Genomic DNA, 27,901 nt, shown 5'->3' on the forward strand with positions numbered 1-27,901 from the left:
GAAGGCTGTGTGTTTTTCTGTGCTATTTGGGGTCACTGGCTCATGCTGTGATTTCTATAGATAGAACTAACCATGTGATTTATCAGTGCGGAACTGTCCAAAGCAAAGCACAGCAGAGGCTCAGGTGCCAAATACACTACATGGCCGTCTCCCTATCTATGCCACTGTTTAATCCCATAGAAGAGTAATAAACCTACAATCGTAGGAGTTAATTTGACTCCACTAAGGTGGAAATTGTCAAATAAAACCATTATATGTCAATGACCTATGATTCTAGGATAGGTAACTATAAGGCTACTTATTAGCCTTGAATGCTGCCAGTTTGGGTGCCTGTGCATAGTGCAAACATGGATCCACAGTATTTCCCCACACATGAAGAAGTGCCGATTGGCAGTACTAGTTATGAATACAGTTCCCTCTATGATTCATGTACTTGTCTAGTGTCTTCCTCATGGTAGCCTCAAATATTGCTTTGCTTATGTAGTAGCCCATTGACAAACCACAAAACTTCCCCAACAAAGAAGTCAGTAATGATAGTTCATTGATCGAGGGGTAACATTTAGTTCATGAATTTTATATTTTTATAAGACTGTAGCGCACAATAAGGTAAACCGAATATTTACGGCTTGATTTTTGTGTTAAGTCCTTTTGGGAAAGACTAATATTCCAGTGTACTAAAAGGTAAGCTAAATGACTTTTCCATATGGCCTACCAAGGCATGTGGATACAGTTTCACAGAGAGTTGTGTCTTGTGGGATAAGAGAAGGAAAGTAGTTCCTTCTTTGTGATCTTGGTCTCTCTAATGCCCAAAGAAAAGCAAAACATTAAAATTGCCATCTTAAATATTTCTATGATGGGACAACTAAGTAGGTTTACTGAATGTCACCCTATAGGTGGGTAAATACATTGAACTAGACTTCAAGTCGCTTTGAAAAACACTTCCAGATATAAGAATATGACTAGGGTTTTGGTTCGATTTTTGTCACTAGTTCTTTAGAATGGTGTCGTAATAGTTTTCATGAATATATTGGATATATATTGTGTTTTCCTGGATCTCTCTTTGTTTTTTTTACAATGTAGATTCTGATCTCCATATAGGGATCACAATGTACTTTTTTTCCCCTATCAGTATGTCTTCGTACAATGGTAGGAGATCCACACAAGCATGTTGAGAACTTACAAACTCCTTGGAGATGTTGTTCCTGGTGGGATTTGAACCCAGGACTCCAGCGCTGCAGTGCTAACCACTGAGCCACCGCGTTTCCCCTTTTTCCTGGATCTTTCATAATGTTCAGGGAACTACCTGTGTAGGTTTGTTGTGTTGTCTGCTTATAATGAAACGTTCCTATTATTCTGTGCTGACAATATCAGGGCCCCTCTGAATGTACCTGGTTTCAGTAAATTGATACTATTTTTCCAAGCACCTGGCTCTTTGTGCCCTTGCTGTTACCTATTTCCCACTCCTCCCTCATTAGTATGGCTGTCAGCAAAGGCGGGGAGAGTCCTCCTATCTCATGCCAAATTACAGAGAGAAGGACACTGAACAATGAGGACACATCTGTACCCATACATCACTATGTCAGTCCTTCCTGTGCCCATGGCAGAAAGGAGGTAAGGTGCGGCACCGTGTAATCATAGGGATCCTACATTGCTGACCACCTATCGATCAAAGGAGCATCTACTTCACCAACCATGTTCTGCTCTCCCGGAACGTCCAAGACGGCAATGGTTATAACTTGTACAAGTATCGTGAACTTGTCACCGAAATCTTATGATACTGAAGAGGTTAAAAAAATAAGCCATTCCTGCACTTAATATGTAAAGGGCCATGTAAAGACATTCAGGAACCACTGCGCAATAGTAACCAGCCATCTGATATCTGCGGTGGTGTAAGTGCCCTATTAGACAGTCTGATATCAGGGCAATTATTGGGAACAAGTTCTCCTAAGAACGCTCTGAAATTTCATCGTGTCATTGCATTGCCGTAAATGCGGTTTCTTAGCTAGGTGAATCTTATATGCGAGATTAAAGCTGTAAGATTATGGTCAGCACATCGCTGTGTGTAATGGGGGATGTATTACTGATAATACTCCTACTAAATTGGGGAGGGGTATCCAACTACAGTAATAGATAAAATAAATAAATAAATTTAAGTTAATAAAAACATATACATTGGAATACATATACATCAGATGGACGCGCCTCCATTTCTTGATCACACAGTTTTCTGACTCTGGTCCGTTCTCCGGATTGCCTTTTAACCACCAGTCCTGCGCTATTTTTTCTGGTTCAGGACCAGACACATTTTTGGGATTTTTCATATATGCCCTCTAAAGGACATATATATATACGACCTTGCAACGTTAGAGGTACCTCTTGGAACGTATAAAGTCTATGGGCAGTCCGGAACTGGTTAAACTTGACATTTTCCCAGTGGTCAATCAGCTCATGAATTGGGTACTAGGCAGACTAAGGAGACATTACCAGAACCTGTTCATCAGAGTACAAATTAGGGAAAAGAACACAGAGCAACCAAAACACCAATACTGATAGACTTTAACAGACTTCACTCATTAAACTTTCTTAAAATCACACAGAAATACGAAACACCTTCAATGTATTACATTAAAATGACATGAGAGTTGGCGCTGTAACACCATGGGTGCTGTAATACCATGGGCCCATACGTGTAATGCTCCTGGGGTCCTCTGTCATTCTTGCCTCACTCTCATTCACCAATTCCTAAAACTGCACCACATAACTTGTTCAGTAGTTGTTGGCAGCCTAGTCCTTGCATTGAACTGTCCATGTCCTCAGGGCCCTGTCAGTAGTCAGCTGGCCGGCTTCTAGCCTCGAACATGGACCTTGTTAGCCAGGATTATGTGCTCGCACAGCTACAGACTTCAGGTAGCAGGAGGATGCTCCATGATGGCTGGTGACTGGGGCCCCATAGCAGCGCTGAGGGCCCAGGGAGGAAGGATAGTGACTGGCCTACATACTGCCTGTGCACCTCAATGCACCTCAATGTAATCTCATCTACCTAATGTCATTGTGTAATCATTACCTGGGCAGTTATAATATGCTCAGTTTATAGAATTGGACAATGTGGCCTTTATGTTCAAAAGATATTTAACTGGTATATTCAGCGCCGCACCTCCCATGAGGCAACCTGAAGCGACCGCTTCAGGCGGCGCTATGCCAGGGCCTCAGGAGGGCGGCATTTTTGCTGACCTAAGCCAGTCCAGGACAAGCTGTCCTGGACTGGCTTAGCATCACGGTGTCTGCAGCCCGACACGGGAAGCGAGCGGTGTATTGGGGCGGCCCTGCTGGATGCAGCGCTGCTCCAGCGGCCGCCCCTCACACTCAGGCAGAGAGCAGGTCCTCTCCCTGCCTGCTCTCTGCCTGTGAACGCCGCTCGCTCGGCCCGCCCCCTTTCAGCCCGACCCCGCCCCTTCAACTCGGCCCGCCCCTTTCTTGTGACCCCCGCCCCCCCGGGGGGGGGGTGTCTTTCTGACGCCGCTTCAGGCGGCAGAAAGCCCGGGTTCACCCCTGGGTATATGAAATACATATGCCTGGGGTGTCATTAAAGGGACTGTGTAAGGGGGTAAAATATTAAGCAGAATTGGCCAAAAAAGAAAACAAACATTACTGAACTCATTGATCTCATTATCCCTTATGTCCCTGCTGGTCTCTACTTCCCAATCGGTTTCGACACTCAGGACATTTCTAGGATAGTCTATCCCACCCCTGCATACAAGATGCCTTATTGTCAGCTACAGCCTGCTTTCAAGTGTGTGTATATATATAGTGAAGACACATATTCCATTAATTACTTCTTTGGTTACACACAAGTGGTGAGATCCTTGTGGCCGATACCTTTTAACACATGCACCCACACCATTGTTTCCCCAGCAGGATGTCCTCAAGGTTTTTGTGTGTAGGGTGAACGAAGCTGTAACCTAACTAGCCTTATTGGAAATGTATAATTAGCCTTTACTATCCTTCATCCTATATCTATTATGTGTATCTACTGCCCTGGAGTGCCCCTTTAACTTTACAAAGCTAATACTGTGTGATCTTCAAGGCTACAGAGAATCAATATATAGCAGTCTTATTGAATAGATCAGCTATCCCCAACGAATTCACCGGTCGAATTGCTTTCAGCCAGTAGAAAGTCTCCTGACAGTGTACAAGCTTCATTACCTGATTTAGACCAATTTCATTGCAGTATCTAAAGTATGCAGCGAAAATTTATTAGAAATCATTGTAAGATAAAATCCACAGATATATTGTACAGACGCGTTGGTGACCATTTACTATGCAGTTGATGGAAACTATTTCTTCTTCCCTTTCTTTGCACCTTTCTTCTTCCCTTTAGCTTTCCCTGTCTCTTCCTCGGCACCAGGCATTGCTTTGCTCCTCTTCTTCCCCAGCGGTGTCTTCGCATACCAAGTCTGTAGGGGGGAACAAAAAAGTCTAGTTATTGTAAAGCACTCAAGAAGGTGTTGGGTCATTATTATCATATGAATTTGATAAAAAGAATGTATCATGAACAAATAACTATATTGTATAAATCAGCAAACAAAATATATAAAAAAAAATAATCAGGTTTTTATAAACACTTGTGTATATTTTTTTAATTCATGGATTTTTTAAATAGTTAAAAATCTATAATAAAATGTTCTGAAGTTTTCCATTTGATAGACTATACACAATAGGCTGACTATTTTCTGAAGCTCACATGTCAGCTTTGCTGTGTAGACTAAGGCAGAATCAGCAGTCATCTCATTATCATTAGAGGGACAGATGGCAGCACTATTTTACTACTGTGGTCCTAGATAAAGAAGCAAGGGGCAACATGGTGGCTCAGTGGTTAGCACTGCAGCCTTGCAGCCCTGGAGTCCTGGGTTTGAATCCCACCAGGAACAACATCTGCAAGGAGTTTGTATGTTCTCTCCATGTTTGCGTGGATCTCCTCCCATTCTATAAAGACATACTGGTAAGGAAAAAAAAATTACATTGTGATACTTATATGGGGCTCACAATCTACATAAAAAATGCAGCTGTATACAGATAGATGGGGCTCTGTATATAGCTGTCATGCCACTATCTGGACAAGAGAACTGCCCCCCATCATTGGATATTGTATTAGTCTGTAAAAACTTTTCTGCCCATTAATCCCCATTCGTATCAATTTCCATTAGGCAGGCACGCCCTGCTGTACTGCCGCTATAGATAAAATAGGGAGACTATATGTTCCTCCAATATGGCCACACCAGGTGAAGTAGAAAAGTCCATCAATAATTGTCACAGATCTTCATCTAATTCATGGATATAAGGTCCCATTTAGTTTTTTTTTAACCCTGCCCTTCCCAATACAGAAGGTAATGCAGGCAGAAGATTGACCATATCCATTGCTTTACATCATTTACATTACTCCAACACCACACTGACCTTGAACGCTTCCTCCTCTTCTTTGTACACCGGCTCCTGTCTGGACAATGAACCCAGAAATTCTGCTGCTGTCAGAGGTTTCTGAGAAAGCTGCATTATTCTTCTTTCATTGAGCACCGTGTCCACTGCTTGCACCATGTGACCAGGGGTAAATCCATCTGTGATCTTAGCCAAAGCGCTGTAATTCAGAGATGGCGCACTGTCTACACGAATGGAGGTCAACTGCTTCCAAAGAACTGGGGAAAAAAGATATGAGAGATTATATAATTTACTGCACCTTCTGGGCGGAGGTCTCAGGGGCGTTCACACTTGCACCCGTGTCCGCCCACCGGGTCTCCATCCTATTCCCCAGAGAAGCTGGACAGGGGACGGCTTCCCAGCGGTCCGTTTAAAACCCATTCATTTCACTGATTTTTTTTAAAGCAAACCGCCAGTGTCCATATGCAGCCTAACCACGGGGAAACCATTTTTTTTTTTGGCTGGACACAAAGTTGGACATGCAGGACTTTGTGTCCAGCCAAAAAAAACCAGTTTCCCCACGGAGAGGCTGCACATGGACAGCGGTGGTTTGCTTTAAAAACTCACTCAAATGAATGGGTTATAAACTGACTGCTGGGAACCCCTCCCCTATCCAGCTTCTCTGGGGAATAGGATGGAGACCTGGCAGGGAGACATGGGTGAGCGCAAGTGTCAATGTCCTCTCATTTTAGAAAATAGAATCTACGAATTTATTTGTATGTAATTGACAGGGATAATGTGTATTAGTTTAATACCTCTTATATTACATTATCTTGCATATCTGAAGTTTAGAGAGATTCTACTGCTGTCAGTAGGGGAACAAGGGGTTCAACCTCACCTGTGATCTGCCTTGCATCTGTTACCTACCAGTCACATGACTGTGTGCTAGCCATTGTATTAGTGGATAACACATGGCCCCTGTAGATATTAATGAATAAATTAACACAACATTTGTTTTAATGGCCTGTGAGACCAATCTGAGAAAAAATAGAACATGCCATTTCCTGGGCCGCTTTCACGGATCCTTGATAGACTCAAGTCTATGAGGGATCCGTGAAAATGGGTTATCCTGGAGTGTACAGCAGGTTGTGAAAAATGTACAGTCAAGTGCAAGGCACATTTGTCTGACTATGCCTAAAGGGCAACACTGAATAAGCAGCTATGTCCACAATTGGTTCTAGACATGGTGCCTTTTATCACATATGTGTATATGCATAGACCCGAATTACTCCTTCCCTATGGGCCCACCAAATATATGTTATGGGCCAGAGAGGATATATAAAGATTATATTAGGCTCCATTAGGAACTGCCTTCACAAAGTCCATCTAAAATTACGGGAGCAGCATGGTTGCTCAGTGGTTAGCACTGCAGCGCTGGAGTCCTGGGTTCGAATCCTGCCAGGAGCAACATCTGCAAGGAATGTGTATGTTCTCCCCATGTTTGCATGTATTTCCTCCCATTTTCCAAAGACATACTGATAGGAAAAAATGTACATTGTGATCCCTATGAGGATCACAATCTACATAAAAAAAAAATTATAGACAAAATTTTTTATCCATAAAAATAATGCGCACCTAATGGAGACCCAATAGTCCCCATTATAATCAGTGGCATCTATTGGGCCCTGTTTGTGTTTTATTAGATGGATTTGTTATCACTCACATGTGAATGTAGCCTTATTCTGTTTCCTTCCAAAATCAGTGTGTCACAATGCTTGAAGTATGGGCGAACACCAAATATATATATAATAGGGCAGAAGATGGAGACTGTCCTATATAATTGATAAATACATCATTCCCTCTCACCCAGGCGTGCCGCATAATCCGGTCGTGGCACCAGAACAATTTTCTTGTACACTTTAGTCAGAGGTTTGACTTCTGCATCGAATGGTCGCTGACTGGTTCCCACAACAAGGATCCGATCTTCCGATTTAATGGATTTTAACAGTTTTGGGAGATCCTTTTTCAGACGTTTGGGATCTAACTGTTGAAGTGGAAGAGAAAGGTGATTGAGATGAAAAAGTGAGATAACAAAATATATTATATAATATGTTCTATGATCTAATAAGTCTAAATAAAATATCACTTGGAATATATATTATGTATATATTATATATAACATATAGTATATGTCTATGATAAATAACAATAGGTCTTCTAGTTCTTATGTAATCTCATGTAGTCATGTAGGATAGATTTAGCAGGTGTGGTATAGTATAAATAATGGACACCAGGGGGCAGTAAATCAATGAAGCATAACCAGTATAGTGGAAATTTACTGGGCAAATATGTTACATTTTCTTCACTGCATCAGTGCAGATGGTAACAGTGTTAGTTTATATAATTGGTTCTAGCAGAGAGTCTATATAGGATATATGAATAAAGGGTACAAGGTATGGGGACTTGATATATAAGTGTAAATGACTTAACCCATAACATTCATTTTCTCAGTCGGGAAGTGTATGATTTATATAGTGTGAATGTTACTATTCCATTACAATTCTAAAAATGACATTTGCACCTTACAAACAGTTTTACCTGTTTCTCTGTCTTTGGTACCTTCTTATAAAACATCTTCTCGGCATCTTCGATCCATATGATTGATGGCTGGAGCTGACGGGCCACCTGTAAATAGGTTACAATCCTCTGAAATGTTATTTCCATCATCATTAACACTGAACTACATACTCAGTGAAAGCGCAGTCAATTCTCATCATTGGCTGTCACATTTGTCTATTACATTTGCATCTGAAAATCCGATTAAAATTGAACCTCTGTTTCCGTCTTTGCATTTGCTGTTATTCCTGATTAGTTTGATTCATGTGCTGGAGAGAAATGCATACACTGTGGTCTCGTATAAATAAACTTGTCCATAGATCAATTGCTTTGGCAAGATTTCAAGTATGCTATTACCTGCAGTCACCACTAGAGGATGTCCTTCCATCACTGCTACACAGAACCACATGTGTCTAATTTACAGCACCTGCACAGTGTGAATACACATTCACCATAACCTACTTATTAAGAGTAAAGCACAGTATATACACGCCACTTGTGCAACAACTACTCTAGAAACCTTATTGTCCTTGGTTCATACTTTGCAGAGTGGAGGGGTGCTATTTTCTTGAAAGGAGGTTCATAGAGGTCATATAGGGAGGTCGCCTGCTCCGGACACCTCTATGAGACCCAACAGAGAGCTGTGCTGTATGAGCCATGTAATACCACATTTCTAGGTGGCTCTGACTTCTTCTGACAAAACTAGCCAGTTGTGCATTTTGGGAGCCACCTTTTTGAAGGGGATGATGTCTCTGTTGAGATACCCTTTCTGTGGCTGGTTTCTACAATGAAGCATTTGTTGCGAGTTCACATCCTGCAATGTCATATCATGGTTCATAGCATGGCCTTTGTATATAGGCAATATATCCACTTGCACTGACGCTCCATTAGAATAGCTGCAAGCAGTCAGTTATATGTCCCATTAGGTTGTCATCTATGTCAGAAGCTCCATCATGTAGATTCCATCATATCTGACTAGAAGAAGTGATGGGCCCATGCTGCACCCCAATGGACCCCATTATTAATCAGTAGCATCCATTACTTGCCACCATTGTTCGTTTTTACAAATGCTAAATACATAATGTGAATAACAAAATGTGTTTGCCCTCCTACAGAAGCTATCCACTATCTACAGGAGGGTCCTACTCCTAAGATCCTCCACGGATTCTACCAACAGGGGTGCTTTAAACCCCAGTCTGAATGAAGTGTTGGCTGGGCAGTCTCACCACTGCTCTATTCTTTCTATGGGGCCACCATGATAACTTAGTGCTGTACTGAAGCCTTAGGCTCCCCTGTTCTCATAATGTTGGAGATCCATCATTAGACCTCCGCCGATATGCAGTATGTCCTTATTCTGTTACTTCACTTCATAAAGATACTCATTTTGAATTAGTATATGGGTTGTGAGCCTCAACAAGGACAGATACTGATGTGATGACAAGCTTTGTACAGCACTCTGGAATATGTTGGTGATATATCAATGAAAAAAAATAGTATGGTTATCTTTAACAGAAACCACAATTCTGAGTTTTTAGGCCCGTAAGAGGTAGATTGTCAGGTTAGGTTTTCAACCAATTTACACACGTGGATATGGCAAATTGCAAAACTTGTCAAATTGTATGAGGCAGTGAGAGAAATCCACATTGGGAAGTAATTATAGAAGGCATCGAAAGAGAAGTTACATCTCCATCCTGGAGATTAAGAGGGGTCCAAGGACCTATCTGCCACTAAGGGTCCATACACACAGAGGAAAATGGTGAGGAATTTGGTGTGGAATTTCAGGGCTGAAAAAAAAAGTCTCCCATTGAGTTCAGTTGGTTCCTTTTTCTGCTAGTATGTGCAGAATGGCACATTGTAGCCAGGGAGCGCTCCCAGCTTGGCATGTCATGGCCAAGATGAGGATAACTGGCAACAAGTGCTGACCACCAGGACTGGATGAAACAGCTGGGAGACTCTTCTGTAACTCTAATAGAAATAAATGGGCGATATGGAAATATCATAGCACATTTAGTAACATTGTCTTCGTAACTGTGAAGCTACAGAAACAATGTAACTGCACTCTTTCTGTATCTCTGAGTAACCTCTATGGAAGTTAAAGGGGTTGTCCCATCACAAGGCTCCTATCTATACTGCTAGTTTATGTGGATATAAGACGTTTCCTAAATGCATTGCTTTAACAAAACTGCTTTGTTTGGCCGCTATCTTAATTTATTCACTTCATTGTTTACACTTCGTTTCTATGGCCCTTGGGATTATCTGCTCATTTGTCAAGTGATGTAGCTGCCTGCTCTCAGGGGGGAAGGAGGGGCTGGGAGCGGCTCTGAGCTGTTAAATGACACAGATAGGGGAGGTGAGAGCTCCAGGATTTCTGAGCTCTTATCAGTTGGTTTAATTGAATTTGGCTGATAAGGGCTGAGATAGGGAGTCCATTACCTCTGTATGTAATGCAAACTGACTCAAATCCAGCTCTGCTACATCAGCTTCACACTGTGGTAATTCATTTACAAACAATCCCGTGCAAGTGAAACCCCGCCCACCTATGTGCGAGAAAAGCAGGACGTGAAGAGAGCACAACAGCCTGCAGGTTAGTGAACAAGTGTCATGGGAATACACCTTTAAAGAATCAGTGTAGAACAGCACTGCTTGGCTGTTTCTGCAAGTCCCACCCAGCCTTTCTCGTCTCTAAGACGCTTTAAGATGCTAATAGTAGGCGCATTTAAGATGTTCTGGACAGTATTTTCATGGGAAATAATAAAGATATTCATCTTACTCTGACTACAGCATATGTCATATATAATATAAATCTAAAGTTTTATTTTTTGTTCTTAACTCCGCCATGGAATGTCAAGGTAAAATATACAAATCTGTAATTCAGGGTTTAGCATTTCTTTTAATTAAATTCCCTTTATTTGATAAAGGTAACCTAATCAGATTTACTCCAAGGAATGGAGAAGAGATAAGCTGCTTTCTGCGATCATTGCAGCCATGTGTATGAAAACAGCAACAATAGGTTACAGGTATTGGCTACGTCACATTGTATTTGGTTTATATGACTCTCAACTTTATGTCATTTTGAGGTCACATTTGTCTAAAAGGAATTCCACAGATTTTGACAACGTAGCATGATAAGGACAGGCAGTATGTACAATGGATGATAGATACATCCTTTGGGTTCCATGTGGTCATGGTGCTATTAAGGAAACAAATGGTAAAGTGTAGCTCTGGGTGTATAAGATGGGAATGTTGAGTATTTGCCTAGTGTGGAGTCTTTGACCCCCACAAATCACAAAAATAAGAGCCCCCTGGCACTTCTAACATTTCATTTGGTGTTCTTTGGAGAAGATCTCATAGCTCAAAGCCTCTGGGCTTGGAAGAGTGTCAGGGCTCCATCATACGTTTGCAGTTCAAGATCGTGGATGTTTCATTGGATTTTTTTTTTTTTTAAAACTAGGGCTATACTGTAACTCTATGGTTCTTCTACTATAAAAGTTTATTGGGTGTTCTGGGGGCAGGATTCCTCTATTAGCTAGCGGTGTGCCTATAGAGAACATTGAAAGAGATTGTTAAAAGGAGGCAGTCCCTTTAGAATAAGTTCACACAGGAGGGACTTGATACAGATTTCAGGGCAAATCCATAACAGAGAAGCAGACAAGGGGAAAAGATTTTACAAAACCTCACACACTCTACAGGAATTTTCCACATTAGAAATTGACCTGTGGTGTAGATTTTTCATTTCCCAGCATGTCAATTTCTAAAATGGAAAGAATAAAGATTTGTTAGGTCAAATGATATACGGGTCAAATTCGTGTGTCATCTGTTCTGCTGTTACTGACCCATACATTGCACATAGTCTTGTGTAGAAATGGGCGACCTCTCAATATTTGTTTTGTTTGGGACCAATATTTGTTTCAGGGTCGGTACGAACCAGACTTTAAATAGATTTAAAACATATCGTTTAACACTTTCAAAGCTCTTGGGAAACCTATCTATCCAATTTCTAGCTTTCTAAGGCTGAAGTTATGTCAAAGTGACATTTATGTCTATGTAAAATCGGATGGTAAGCGGTGGATGGCTATTACACATTCCAACATAAAACACTCAAAAATTAACCCTATTGACCAAAAGTGCGTTATAGTGGAATGTGATAGACTAGGCCGCAGGACATGTCTGGCTACGTGGTGGGAGCTGTGGCAGCATAAGTGGCAGGCGGTATTGTATGGATTAATATGATGGACCAGGTCACAGGAGAAGCGATTAGAACAGCAGTTTGTACCTAGTGAAAAATCTTTTCTTACGGTTTTTTTGGGCAAGAGTTTAAAATGTTTTCATTAACAGGATTGACTTTGCTAGTAACAATTATGTTAAACAATCTGTGGACGGATGAAAATTAGACAAAATTATATTCTTGGCAATGAAAGAGTTGACTCTCCTTTGTTTGTATGACTGTTGCAGTCTGGCTCACACAGCAGATATTCTCCCTTACTCCCTTACTATGATTTCTATCACTAATCTTCCTGTGTTGTAATTCTCCTACTCCTGGCTCTATTGTAAGTTTTGCAGTACTCATTGTTCTGTATCATGCTGTGATAAATAATACATCCATCCTAGTGGCATAACTAGGAATGGCAGGGCCCCGTGGCGAACTTTTGACATGACCCCCCCCCCCCCCCGACTGACGCCGTAGACCTTGACCGACCCCCCTCCTGCGCGTTCTATTATGCCCCATAGTGGCCCCCTGAACACAGTATTATCCCCTATAGTGTCCCCTGCACACAGTATAATGCCCCATAGTGGCCCCTGAACACAGTATTATCCCCAATAGTGGCCCCTGCACACAGTATTATACCCCATAGTGGCCCCTGCACACAGTATTATCCCCAATAGTGGCCCGTGCACACAGTATTATCCCCCATAGTGGCCCCGGCACACAGTATTATGTCCCTTAGTGGCCCCTGCACACAGTATTATGTCCCTTAGTGGCCCCTGCACACAGTATTATGTCCCTTAGTGGCCCCTGCACACAGTATTATGTCCCACTGTGGACACCCATAAACAATTATTATACTCTGGGGTCTTTTCAGACCCCAGAGTATAATAATCGGAGACCCGATAAAAACATAAAAAAAAAAAGTTTCTTACCTGTCCCCCGGCTCTTACGCTGTCTTCTCTGCTGCCATCCTTCTTCTATGACGTCGGACGTCACATGACCTGGGAAGCAGGCCGGGTTCATGTGACGTCAGCGACGTCAGAAAGGATGTCAGGAAGGAGGCCTGGCAGGATCGTGGAGAGGTAAGTAACAGTGTTTTTTATGTTTCTTACCTCTCCCGGGCGGCCAATCATTATACTCAGGGGTCCGAAAAGACCCCCGAGTATAATGATAGCAGCAGTAGCGGCGGTCACGGAGCCCCTAATGTCCCGGGCCCTGTGGCAGCTGCCTCTGCTGCTATGACGGTAGTTACGCCCCTGATCCTTCCCCTACTTCTACCATCACTGAAATGCCTCTTCTTCTTCTAGCCCACACAACCCTATATATCACATGGGACATCAGCACTGTAAGGCGTCCACTTACCACTGACTATTGGCTGAGAGGCTATCAGGTAATGTAAGATGGTGCCAGAATATCACACAATGACTCACAACACATGTCTCGTCTGTATTTTTATTGCGCAATACATTTTAGTCCGAGGAGGATCGCCATTTATTTGGTTTTGCTAAAATCTGAACAATTTGGAATATTCATGTCGAACCTGGCTTGTGACAAATAGGTTTGCCTATCTCTAGTCATGGGTATGGAGCATAACAGTGTACAGGAATGGTGGAATAAACTAGTATGTTAATATGTTATGTATTTCCCAGTAAGAAGATTCATCAACTAGGATAGAAGACATTGACTGTCTATAATAATGTTGTTTAAGTAACAACATAACTTTGTTAGTATCCATATTTGATATTCTCCGTTACCTAGTGAAAGCTGTGATATTTCTCGCCCTTCATCTACCTTAGCTAGATTTACATTCCACCTCTACAAGCAGTGTGTACTTTTAGCTGTCAGAAATCTATTGTTTTCCGCCATAACCCTGTGATGTCACGGCGCCCCTGACTGCAGCTCCATGCTCGGAGATCCTGGTCCTGACTGGCAGATAATAAATCATGGCTAGTATTTGCTGATGATGTAGCGCGCAGCTGTTCTGGGTCTACGATTGGCTAATTAATTATCGGAAAATGTTACAGTTGGCAAAACTGGGTCTTGGATAAATACCTCCCGCACGCTCTGGAATCTTCCCTGAAATTATTTCACCATGTCACAGCATCTGCCTCCTCCTCATATACATCAGTACAACATACAGACGGTCTAATGCAAATCACTGATGGACAATAGTAGATCATAACATGATTCTGTAGGCCACATATAGAAAATAATATATATATGTAACTTCATTGTAGGTATATCATCTATGAATGCAAGGGGTAGATGATGCTCTGTTGTTTATCTTGGGAGAAATAATAAAATCAGACACAAAAGATCCAACTTGGACATTTTGTATTTTTTGGAGCCCAGCATAGATTTGCCAGTTTGGATGGACACTAGATCTTATGTGAATTCTCACAATTTCCTTCATGTAACTGCTTTCTTTGGCCAGTAATAGGCAATACGATATGTATATGACCAAATAGCTGTCAATAAATAATCACTTCACCAAAAACTACGTTCCTCAACTTCCTCAGAAAAAATAAGTAAATAAATAATAATAATAATAATAATAATAATAATATATATATATATATATATATATATATATATATATATATATATATATATATTTATATCAACTATGGCCAAAATGGGCATTTTTGACGACTTATTTCATAAGGAAACTGATGGACTAACATCTATCCCTGGAGTGTTTCTGGATATGCCATGAATACTCAATAGATGCGGGTCTCATCTACAGCACCCAAACCTATCTTGGGAATGGGGCCCAGTCTGTTCTGCCATCACTAAGGAACAGAGCATTCCGAAACGCGTTGGTGTTTTTTAATATGTCGCTTTTTGTTTTTTCATGCTTTTTTCTGTAACCTTGCTGTATTTTACTATTAACATGGATTAAAAGTTACATTTTAAATATTGCTCCTGGAGTGATGCCGATCTATCTCGACATTTTTGCTATTGTTTCTACGCTCCTTGGTCCGGGAAGCTGATCGTGCACCCCGAAGAGGACATTGTACCTCTTCATTCACTTGTATGGGAGTTATGGAAATAGAACAGGTTGGACTCACATCTGTCAGATCTTTATAGCATGTCCTATGGAATACCCCTGTAAATCTTCGGTTTTCTTAGAGAATGTATGAATGTGTATGTTTTTGTACTACAGAGATGTGGCCATTCTGTGTGCTAGCACTGGTGGGGAATTTAGATTATGAACCCTACTAGGGGCAGTGATTAATGACAACATATGTAAAGCATTGCGGTATATGTTGGTGATATATGCAGTATAAATTGTAATTTATTCATTTCAATCTGTCTCCATTCTGAGCTTAGGGGTCCAGTGGTCGGTCCTGACTGCTTTCTTTGGTTGGTTGTGCTTACAGAGGTAGCAGTCAGTCACTAAGTTGTACCGCCTACTTGACTCCTAAGCATAGAGAGCGATCTGGATGATCTTGTATACTTGCCTTAAGCACCATATGCAGCATCATCTGCAGTCCACTTTTGCCTGGATACTTCCCAGAAATGTTAGCTGGTGACAGGTTAAACAGGTTGGCTCCTGTTTCATTGCAGATGGCATTCACTAACATCTTTTTCCCCACACCAGCTGGTCCTGCCAGAAGAAGGGCTTTCACCTGCGGAGCCTTCTCATGAACCGAATCACAGCCTATAAAACAGAGAAGAAATGCTACAGCCCAAAAAATCCATAATCGCTCAATATAAGATAAATATTTGTTTTTCCAAATTCCAGGAGATTTCCTGACAACTTGCCCAGGTGTATCACTTCACAATGTGTGTATTTTTGGAAGGTTGGAAGAACAAATATTGTACTGACATATGCATAATAGCTTCATAGGGGTATGACCTGCTACAATGTGCCCCATTTTAGTTATTTCTGATACAAAATAGCAACACAGTCTGCAATAAACGGTCTTATGTCACACGATCCTCCTACAAGGGTACAGAAATGATGGGTAAACATTAATGGACCTTGCAAACAACCATCTGATATTAAACCTTGACCTCTACAAGACGATCAATGAATCCTGAGTGATTTGCTCTACACATGTTCTCATTAACACGGAGATTGTGCTACATCTTTAACAATTTTCTTCCTCAGTACTTAGCAAACAAGGTGATCTACTCCCACAATGTTCAGTCTTCATTTGCATTAGCTTTGTTATGTCTGATAATCATTAATGAGGCGTGCCATACAGCCAGGAATAGTACATCGTCTCACTATAGATCCTTTTATGATGAGCTCCTACATCACTTCATGTCTTCTGCTAACTGTATAACATGACAACAAAGTCACATCTGCCTCTAGTTATGTAGAAATATCCTTGTTCTACAGCTGGAATCACAGAGAGTCCTGCTCCATGAGAAAAGATAATATTCACCAAGACCTGACCTGGCCTTCACTATCCTCCCCACACGTCTTGTAACCAAAAAGGGAGTGATTGAGAGCAGCCATGTGTTCACCATGAGGTCCCATGCCTTTAATAATGCACTTCAATATTGTAAGGTTATAACATGGAACTTTTTACCATCTGTATGTAACATATATAGATTGTAAGCCCTCGCGGGCAGGGCCCTCTACCCCACTGTGCCAGTCGGTCATTGCTAGTATTATATCTACCTGTATATTTTGTGTATTGTATGTAAACCCCCAAATGTAAAGCACCATGGAATTGATGGTGCTATATAAATAAACAATAATAACACTAATAATTGACCCATCAAATGCTTCATGAGTCAGAAATTAGAGGATTTACAACCGTTGGCCCATATTGGTTATTGTGTTGAACAGGTCACAGAGATGTCATCCAATACATACATACAGTACAGTACAAAAGCGGTTGAAAAGTGCTGCAAAGTTGGAATACTTTATAAAATATAAGGGTTAATACTAGATTTTTGCCAATTGATGAAAGGCATCTAAAGAAATCTAAATCCCATCAATATTTGGTGTGACCGCCATTTGCCTGCCATCAATTCTTCTAGCTACTCTTGCGCACAGTTATTAAAGAAACTCAGCAGAGATGTTGTCCTAAACATCTAGGACTAAGCACAGATCTTCTGCCACCAGTTTAATTGGCCCCTTCATTTGCCCTCAAATTTTAACATAATAAAACACTCACCCCTCCTCGGTCCCCTTCTGCTCTTGTCTCTTCTCCTGGATTGTTCAGGGAGCTGCAGATGTGACATCATCACATCGCGCCTTCAGCTCCCGGGGTTTGAGCACACAGAGATGTGCTTCACAAAGAGTGGTGAAGCAGGAGCTGTCTGAGGAAGGCTCCTGCTTCATTATGGTATTTAACACATCCTCTGGATGCAGATCAGTTGATACTGCCGACCGGGACAGGACTCGGAATCACAGGACTGTCCCGCTGAATCTGGGACGGTTAGGAGGTATATACATTATATGTTACTGTCCTTTTACATTTGAGATTCTTATTGAGCAATCTATTAATATCTGTTCTCAACTAGCAAACTAATAAATACAGAATAAAAACTTGTAAGGTATTATGGGTGTGATGTCACTGGCCTGAGATGAGGAAGTGGAACTCAATATCATACAGTAGTTCTGGACAATCCCTTTAATAAGGCATCTGTAAATTAACCACAAAAGGAAGTAGATCATTACCAGCAGGTTCTCTTCTCCATGGTCAGCTAATTGTGGGAATTTTATCAGACAAATAACTTTGTGAGAACCTTGATCAGAGGCCCTGTTGCTCCTGTTGACCGCACTGGATATGTTTATGTCAAAATCTTCAACAATGAAGATTTCCTTTAAACCAATTATTTCTGCAATTACATAAATGTGCAATAATCCTAAGTATGACTTGTGAGGAAGGAACACATTAACGTATTTGAACATTGTTGATAAAATCATTGATAAGTTTTTTTTGAAGATTGAACTTCTCCAGAGATCTGGACAACAGTCTTGTTGCCAGCCATTGTACTGTGCTTGCGCACATCTGTATAGAAGGTTATTATTAAAAAATATGGTACAATAAAACATGACGGAACAAAGAGCAAGACAGCTGAGAACCAGGAAATACTGAAAACTGCAAATAGTATAACAATTACTCAGCAATGAAATACCAGTAAATAAATTCAGAACATTATGCCTTGTGCGATTCTTCCTCCCCGAGGCTGCAATTGTATCGTTAGAATCTGTTCTTGCCCTTCACAGGTTTATAATTCTCTCTTCATACTGAACAAAACAGGACTTTCCTGGTATGGGTCTGCATATATAACATAGTTTTCATGTGATAGACACAGTCCATAGATGTATACTAAATCAGGCCCATAAGTCCTATATCAATATCTGATGTTAGGGTAAGGGCTCATTCACATCTGCGCCCGGGGTCTCCCTGCTTTCAGGTTTCCGTTTCCTGCCCGAAACTGGGTAGGAGACGGAAACCTGCAGTCATTTTTCAAACCCATTCATTTGAATGAATGATAGTTTGGTATCTTGCATCAGCTCTAGCTCTTATGTGCAACTGATCCATAAGTCGGAAATCAAGGACCTATACAGTTGGTTCTTACATATGGGTCCTCTGTTGATAGTGTTCACAGTCTTTGGTTTGGGGCTTACATATTACTGCTTTGCACAGGGTACAAGCAAAATTATTGCATGCCATGTCTTCATTCATTGGTATTAATATAGTGATATCTGAAACATTCAAATGTTTTAAACTATTATTTTTATCATTAGAATTTATTTTACTTATATTTTAGTTTAGCTCCATTTTTTTTTTTTTTTATAATGAAGCACAATTAACAAATAAATGTCAACTGGGCTATGTTTTATTATTATTATTTTCAGGACAACCTCTATTCATGTATGACTTGGTAAAGAATACCATTGAATCATTGATTTATTGCTTCCATTGATGCAAGGATAAGAGAGAATGGCCTCTCCAGGTCATCGGGTTGGCTTTCCATCACTAATAAATGAATGGAAGAAGATTCTGTAGGACTCCACAATACCAAAGACACAAAGTGAGCTCGAACCAGAGATTTTTTTTTATATTCTTCTAAGAAATTTATGAAATATTTTAACATGATTACTCTTAAGTTCACAATATTTGCTTCTATAAAACTGTGTAAAGTTAATGGACAGTACAACATCTTTAGTGTGTTAGTAATATACAGTGATTTATACGTTGTCCTGGTGTAGGCTGCTTTCCATAGCAGGTTACAGCCAATGACTAGTGTTGATGTCTTTGATGGTACAGCCTAAGATAATATAAGACCATTCAAGAAGGAAATTTTTGCTCACCTAAAGGTAGGACTCCATACAGGACAAGAAGCTGTTTGACATCACTAAGAGATGGCATTGGTTCTATGTCAGCCTGTCGCAAAGTAGTGCCTAAATAACTATATTCACCTAAAAAAATGCATATAGTTAATAACTAGAAATGGTCAAACATTTAATGTTTTGTTTTTGGTATGGTCCAAATATTTAATGTGAGCCAGACTTGTTTCTCATGAACCAGAAGTGCTAATATTATACTTTGGGGTCTCTTCAGACTACAGTATATTATAAGTAGAGGCTGAGGCCAAACGTTGTAGAAACGTAGCTTTTTTTTGCAGATTTTGCTGCAGTTTTTTGAGCCAAAGCCAAGAGTAGCAACAAAAATAATGGGAAATATATAGGAGGCTCTTCTACTTCTACTCTCTGCTCAATCCACTACTGGGTTTGGCTCAAAAAATGCAGCAAAATCCTGCGTTTCCACAACATGGGGCCTTAGCCTAAGGGTCCATTTACACGGAGGAAAATGGTGAGAAATTTGGTGTGGAATTTCAGCACTGAAAAAAAAGCCTCTCATTGACTTCAATGGGTTCCTTTTTCTGCTAGCACTGGGAGGCTTTTTTTCAGCGCTGAAATTCCACACCAAATTCCTCACCATTTTCCTCCGTGTCGATGGACCCTTATACTCACTTTCCCTCACCTCTCCTGGGCATCCTCATGGCATCCAGCACTCCCTCATCATCCTCTTCTGGCCTTCTGAGTGATGTCATGTGTCTTGGGAATGCCAAGGATGGGTAAAGGAACATAAGTATAACTTTCAATATTTACGCACTTTTGGAAAATTTGGGTTAAATTTGGTACCAGTCAAACTGGTTCGTTCATCTCAATGTAATATTCTGTAGCCAATTCTGATGGTAGCCAGAGAGGAAGGTATATAGTTAATATAGAGACACAACATTGCCAAAGTTTCCCTTTCATGTAAAAGTTGAGATGATTCCTTTTATAGGTGAATCTTCTGCAATATTATCGTGATGATAAAAACAGCCATGTAGTATACAGGACAGAAATAAGTGTTGCTGGCTACAAGACTGCAGCTTACCAATAAAATCTGACAGTTTCACCGGCTTTGGTTTGATGAGAAGACCTTCTGTAACCAGCTCTTCATACAGAGAGTCGATTGTCCTGTAGATAAAACAGCACATGGTAATACAATGTATATAATATTAATGGTAGAGCATCCTAATGGAAAGACTCCAATGCTCACAGCTACATAAATCTGTCAGGGAGAAGACATCATTCCAAACTTCCTGAACACCTGCAGCTTTAGTGTTAGGTTAGTTTTTAGTTTTAAAGGTATTCTTCTATTTTAGGCTTAATACACACATTGAGAGTTATCAACTGTGCAATTTTGTTGCGCCTTAACAATACACACACTTAATATATAGGCGCACTTGCATCATAAATATGAAACTCACCACATGGAATTGTGATTTATATGAAGTCTAATACGGAGTGCTTATATATGCTGCCTATATACTGGAGTGCATTTGTCCTAATTTTGGGCTTTTTTATGATAAGCGCGCAGTGTGAATGTGTCACTCAAAATACACCATGCTCCCTTTTCCTGGCAGAGTCTCATAATGACTAGCAGAGAGACTTTGCTGAGAAAACAGGTGCAAATGAGTAATGAATCTTGCTCAAGTCCTCCCCTCAAAAAAACAAAAAAAAATGGGACAAGTTTGACAGAAAAAAGGCACAAGTGGCTTGGTAAATCTGCCCTAGGCTAAGGCTCCACATTGCAGAAACACAGCTGTTTTTGTTGCCGACCGTGTTACGGATTTTTGAGCCAAAGCCTGGACTGGATAGAGCAGGAGGTAGAAGTATAAGAACTTCCTATAGATTTCCCATTCCTTTTGTAGCCACTCCTGGCTTTGGCTCAAAAAACCTCAACAAAATCTACAACAAAAAAAGCTGCATTTCCAAAATGTGGGGCCTCAGCCTTATTGAATTTTTGTTGCTTTTTTTTTTTTTGGTGCAGATTTTGTTGTTGCTTTTATGAGCCAAAGCGAGGAGTGGATTCAGAAGGAATGGGAAATATAAAGAAATCATGTATATTTATCCTTCCTCTTAAATCCACTGCTAAAAAAAACAACAGCAAAATTTTCACCAAAACAACAAAGACAAAAACTCAATTGGGGGAATTCTTAATCTTTTTTGCCATATTTCTATTGGAAAGGAGGAGCAGCTTTGACACATGATCATGTCATTTTTTGATTTACTGGTACCGTAATACACTGCAGATTTTCAGCCAACAAATCTAGATGTAAAATCCATATTGTATCTGTTGTATGTGGATGTACATTTATCACCTACTCAGGGGCATAATTAGAAAAGACTATGTCCCATAGAAAACCTTTAAATGGGGCCAACGCCACATGGTATAACATCCCCTTTACTGACCCTCACATGATATTAAGCCCCCTTCATCGGCCACCCCACATGGTACAACTGACATCGCTGATGATGTTCACCACAGTGCATGGGACCTCCTGAAAGCTGGAGGAGAAGCAGAAGAGGCTGTGGGCAGAAGCAGGGATTGATAAGTAAGTAGTGGCTGTCACCTGCAGGAGGAATCCAGCAAGTAACGGCCTATTCAAACAAACAAATAGAAAAAGGCCGACCAGGTCCCCTAAAGTCGTGGGCCCCATAGCAGCATCTACGGCTACTATTGCAGTAGTTTTGCCACTTCACCTGCTTACAGGATAGCTTGAATAAAGAAACTGAGTGGTTAGGCATGGTTGGTCATACATATACTTATGTGCATACCTGTCTGGTGTTAAGTCCTTTTCCTTCTTTTTCTTCCTCTTTCCACTTTTTTTTCCTTTTTTCTTTTTCTAAAGTAAGACAAATTTAGGAAGCTTAGACATAAAGAATTCAGCAGGTTATATTCTGTGCATAGAGCAGGCCATGCAGCTTATATAGCTGTCAGATGAACAAGCAGGCGACAGACATCTCATCCAGCCCCCCATACTCATATATGCTCATATGAGTAGTGTCTGGGTACTGAATTGGGGGACACTGAAAGGCTCCTCTGTTGTCATGTGAGAATAGGGAGTAACCTATATGCAATAAATAATCAGCTGAACCTCACCAAAATTTGGGCTCAGGCATTACACATCAAAGGCCTGTATTTCCCGTACTGAACTCACCTGGGTTAATGAAGCTCACTGCATTATACTGAGCTATGATACAGCGAGCTCCTGAATAGCCAGATCTCTACAGATTACTCTCTGGACAGGATATGCACTTTGCACTGTATGAGAAGTAGAGGCTGTAGAGGGGAGAATTTTTATAGAAACCTATTGGGAAAATGTTTTTTGTAAGTCTATAATTGGTGATATGTACTAACTGATAATAAAAAAAAAAATCATAACCCTTGAAAGAAACGCCACAGTATATGAATAGAAGTATTTATTGGGTTCACCCAACTCTTGCAATGGGGCCGGCAGTGTTACTTACTAGAGATGAGCGAGTACTGTTGGGATCAGCCGATCCGAACAGCACGCTCCATAGAAATGAATGGATGCACCTGGTACTTCCGCTTTGACGGCGGCCGGCCGCTTAACCCCCCGCGTGCCGGCTACGTCCATTCATTTCTATCCGAGCGTGCTGTTCGGATCGGCTGATCTGAACAGTACTCGCTCATCTCTATTACTTACCTATTCTCGTTCCTGCTCATGGCCGCTTCTGCTTCCCCTTCTGCCCTCCAGGGGGCCCTAGCAAATTGATATGGGACGCACCCTGGACAGAAGATGAAGCCGAAATGGACATGAGCAGGAATGGAGATCGGTAAGTAAATGGGGGTTACTCCTCCAGGTAAAAAAAAAAAAAAAGAAGCAGCACAAGCCCACTGGGCCCTTAAGTTTGCGGGCCCCTGGCAGCCACTACGGCTGCTATAGCGGTATTTACATCACTGGGGCATGGGATTTCTTAACAGATAACATTTGACCAACTGTACATAGATCAGTACCATATACAAAATCTGCAAAAGCACAAGTATATTTCATCAGCCTATATCTACTATTAATTCCCAGTTCTAGTAATTCTCATCATATGAATTGCATATGGCCTGTTATTCGTCTGCAAAAGATTAAGAGCAGAAAGAAGACAAGCGCTTTCTAAAAATTTTTAGTCACCATGGCAATGTGGTTTAGTCCAGGTAGACGTAATCTCAGCTTAATCTCCATAATGCTCTATGGAATGGTATTAAGCTTCCTCTATAGAAGAAATGATTTCAATGTCTGTGAACTACAGTAGCTGTAATCCTCTTACTTACCTTCCCTCCCTTCTTTCCTTTTTTCTTTTTGTTTTTATCTCTGTCTACGGCCAGTTTTAGGTTTTGGAGTTCTTGCCTCATCAGCTCATCCACCTTAGTAAGAATATAAAAGTCGGCTTTAATGTAATTTTTTTTTACATTTTCCCTTTCTTTCATCTTTTAGGCATCATTTGCAGTCATGGCAATCAGCAATCTTGATATTTCCATAAGTGGGTTATTCAAGTGTTCTATAGTGATTCAAGAACAGGCAAAATTAGTTGAGGACTATGGTCATTTTAAGACGAGCTTCAGCCAAACCTGTATCCTAATCTCTTCTTCTACTTCCTTCCTCTTATCTTCTTTGATGAGCTCGGAATCATGTGTCTGATGTAGATTCCAAGACTCATTCCGACTTTTCCAAACACCTGCAAGTAAAAAGTGAAGAACAATGTATTGGCAGACCTTTAAGTTTTATCCATGTATGTCTTTGTGCTGCTCTAAAACTTGCTGAGCTCTTCACTCTGATCTTATTTGGATTAGTCCCAAGATATATAGGAGAGTCTTGCATGTGTTCTGTCTTTTCACTTTTAATAGGCTCACCTTCATAAGTTTGGTTTGCAGATGAAATGTCAGGCAGAAATTCACTTGGGTTCATTTTCCAACCTGGTTCTTCCTCCTAAAGGGATGAGGAATACAATGAACATAACATTCATACCATATAGTCTTTTTTTTTTGCTCTGCTGGTTACCTATGTTCACAGAGGAATCCATAGAAATGTTGTGTGATTCTTACACTTATATGGACTGTATTTTACCAGCTATTCTTTCATTTAAAGTTAACTTGGTTTCTTATCAGAGAGCAAGGAAAGAAACTTATAGAGATTGGAATCCAGCCAAGGACAACATCTACAAGGAGTTTGTATGTTCTCCCCGTGTTTGTGTGGGTTTCCTCCGGGTACTCTGGTTTCCTCCCATACTGATAGAGCAGGGGGCAGCCTGTGTCGAGGTCGCCATTTCAGATATATTCACTCAGCACAGGGCTCTCTCTAATGTTGCTCCAGGTAATCCTTCTCTCTCATGGACCATCTAAACACTGTCGGAAGAGAGGGAGCACTAAGGGTGAAAGCATGAGGCATGGCGTCCTAGTGTCGAGGTTGTGAGCTAGCCTAGTCAGGGGGCAGCAATTACATGCGTAACTTGTTTTTGTACCTTGAAGCAAGTCCAAAATTAAAGTATGATATGGTACCTGAAGATGCTAAAGTAGGCATTTGTTCATTATAACAATGCTGAACAGACTGGGCTATATGAGGGACATCCTCTGCCCCCATAAAGCTGGTTTACTGCAGATCACTCCAAGGACTTTATTCAGCTATACTTTGTATCCACCAGAGAAGAATCACACACAAAATAATGAACAAGGATCACATCAAAATGGAAATTTAGGCAAGCAGTTAATTGGTTACTATTATGGTGTGCGTTATATAACACGAGTTGGATGCACAGTGAATGGTGTAAAAACAAAAACTGTAAGAATGTTACATAAATGCAGTTTTTTCCCCAATTCCACCCCATTGTGAATGGTTTTTTTTTGGCTTCCCAGTACATAATACAGAATATTAAATGGTATCATTAAAAATTAAAATTTGTCCTGCAAAGATTAGTTCCTTATGTGGCTCAGTGAATGGAAAAATATATAAAGAACTTATGGGGTTTGGAAGGCGGGGAGTCAACAATGAAAATTGAGCAGCAATGGGTTAATGGATGGCACATGTGCTCATCAATTTCTGTGGCCCCATATACATGACTGTGATATTCATGGACCTATTTGGGGGCTAGGAAGCCAGGCCGAAAACAACTCCTGTGCACACAGAGTCCTATTATGGTCTGTTCTGCAGTCCATGGTAAGCAGTTACCATCTGTGAGCCATTTCTGGTTTTCACTGACCCGTTCATGCACACGGACGTATCCCTTTAGCTTATGTAGAGACCAATCAAACCTTCCAGAAATATTAAATGAGGATCCAGAACAGAAGACATTTCTCAATGAACTCAAATTCCCTAAAGGGTTTACTAAACCAGACAATCCCTTTAACTGAGAACTACCAAGGAAGTTTCTAAAGTGTATATAGTGTAAAGTATATATAGTATTATTAAATCGGTGCAAATATCTTGTACAATAGATGAAACAGAGGAGGTGTCAGAGGGGTATTTGATGAAGTCACTTCTATAACATCACTAAGGAGGTTTGAGATGAATGCTTTTCCTATAGAGTCATTATAGCAGTCACATGTCTTATGTTGGTCAAGCACCAAACAATATCTTGATTCCCCCCCCCCCCCACGTACAGATATAATAGAGAAAAACATGCCTGTTGGGGTGACAAGTCTTTTTCTCTCAAGTCGATAAGTGGAAAGTAATAAGGGTTCATAAGTTCATACTTGGAAAGGAGGGATGATTGGAAAGATAGATACCACGTGTGATCATATAGATATATGGTTCATGTGCAGGGCTGCATACATTTCATTAGAGAGCTGCTTATTTTAGTGTGGCAGAGTTTCCAATTATCTGTATCTGCAGGGAATTATCTCATCGACTATAGTCCATGATTTCACCTCCTATTATCTTACTAGGAAACTTCCCATTTGTTAATGTAATTTCTTAATGAATTTAAAATATGCTGTATATATATATATATATATATATATATATATATATATATATATATATGGAAAATATATATTTATATGCATAGAATGTTTCCTGCTTTCATTTGACTGCAGTTGTGATATGGACCTAATTTTCTAAAATTATATTGCAACAGTATGACAGATGGATAGAGAGCTGTACCCGACTATATCCATCTCATAGAAGTCAATGCAGCAATGGGCATGTACTAGGGCATCTCAATAAATTAGGATATGAACAAAAAGTTATGCACTGTTACTCAGTGGTCAAAGATTAAAGTAAATTTTGCATTTCATTTGGAGGGTCTCAGAGTCTGGAGGAAGAGCGGAGAGGCCGCTGTACACAATCCAAGCTGCTTGAGGTCTAGTGTGAAGTTTCCACCATCAGTGATGGTTTGGGGAGCCAGGTCATCTGTTGGTGTAGGTCCACTGTGTTTTATCAAGACCAAAGTCAGCGCAGCCATCTACCAGGAAATTCTAGAGCACTTCATGCCTCCCTCTGCCAACAAGCTTTTTGGAGATGGATTTTCCAACAGGACTTGGCCCCTGTCCACACTGCCAAAAGTACCAGGACCTGGCTTAATAACCGCAGTATCATTGTGCTTGATCGACCAGTGAACTCGCTTGACCTTAACCCCATAGAGAATCTATGGAGTATTGTCAAGAGGAAGATGAGAGACACCAGACCCGAAAATGCAGATGAGCTGATGGCTACTATCAAAGTAACCTGGGCTTCAATAACACCTCTGCAGTGCCACAGGCGGATCCCTCCAGGCCACGTAGCCGCATTGATACAGTCATTCATGCTAAAGGAGCCTTTAGAGCAGATCTTGCTATTGCAGTCGGCGAAAGGATGTTTCAACCATGTTAGTCATCTTGTAACCTATGGGTAAGAATCCTATGAAAATAGGTACATTAAACACCTTAGCCCTCCTCCCTCTCTTCTTGGTTGTCATATTGGCATATAGTCACAACCATGTACCATCTTTACCTGCTGGAATTAGCACTTTTACCCCGAGCTAAGGACACTTTCAGGATTTCCTTGTTGAACATTAGGAGTTAGTAATATATGGTAATATCTATAATCAGTAATATATATTATCAGAACCTCCCATACTCGTATGCAAGATCTAAAATCCAGTAAGATATGTAGTTTTAACAAAAAATATGGTGCATTTATAGTCCAATGATGTATTACTCTACCATGTCTATAATTAGCTGTCATGTAGCGGAGTCAGATCTTCGCTACTATGTAAGTACTGTAGTGAAGTTTTATGGAAATTGGGCAAGGAACCAACTTCCAATTTGTTTAATATTAAATAGCACTGTTAGAAAACACGTATGTATGTCAGGAAAGATTTGTGGCAACAAAGTCTCAATAATAATCCTTTAATAATCCCTGTCCTTC

General features: G+C 40.7%; 1 protein-coding gene across 1 annotated transcript in view; it reads right to left on the reverse strand.

Moving 5' to 3' along the window:
- Positions 1-4,265: 4,265 nt before the first annotated feature.
- The window catches only part of DRC11 (dynein regulatory complex subunit 11), a 105,238-nt gene continuing 81,602 nt past the window's right edge, over positions 4,266-27,901 (reverse strand). Inside the window, exons 10-20 of the mRNA XM_075285452.1 lie at positions 24,412-24,487; positions 24,130-24,236; positions 23,833-23,925; positions 22,323-22,390; positions 20,596-20,678; positions 19,524-19,631; positions 15,700-15,899; positions 8,011-8,097; positions 7,279-7,456; positions 5,455-5,690; positions 4,266-4,454 (exon numbers count right to left, since the gene is read on the reverse strand). Of these exons, the coding sequence (XP_075141553.1) occupies positions 4,335-4,454; positions 5,455-5,690; positions 7,279-7,456; positions 8,011-8,097; positions 15,700-15,899; positions 19,524-19,631; positions 20,596-20,678; positions 22,323-22,390; positions 23,833-23,925; positions 24,130-24,236; positions 24,412-24,487 (1,356 nt within the window). The 3' untranslated portion in view covers positions 4,266-4,334. The remainder of the gene's footprint in view (positions 4,455-5,454; positions 5,691-7,278; positions 7,457-8,010; positions 8,098-15,699; positions 15,900-19,523; positions 19,632-20,595; positions 20,679-22,322; positions 22,391-23,832; positions 23,926-24,129; positions 24,237-24,411; positions 24,488-27,901) is intronic.

Source organism: Leptodactylus fuscus, chromosome 8 (genome assembly GCF_031893055.1).
Source record: "Leptodactylus fuscus isolate aLepFus1 chromosome 8, aLepFus1.hap2, whole genome shotgun sequence".
Lineage (NCBI taxonomy): Eukaryota > Metazoa > Chordata > Amphibia > Anura > Leptodactylidae > Leptodactylus > Leptodactylus fuscus.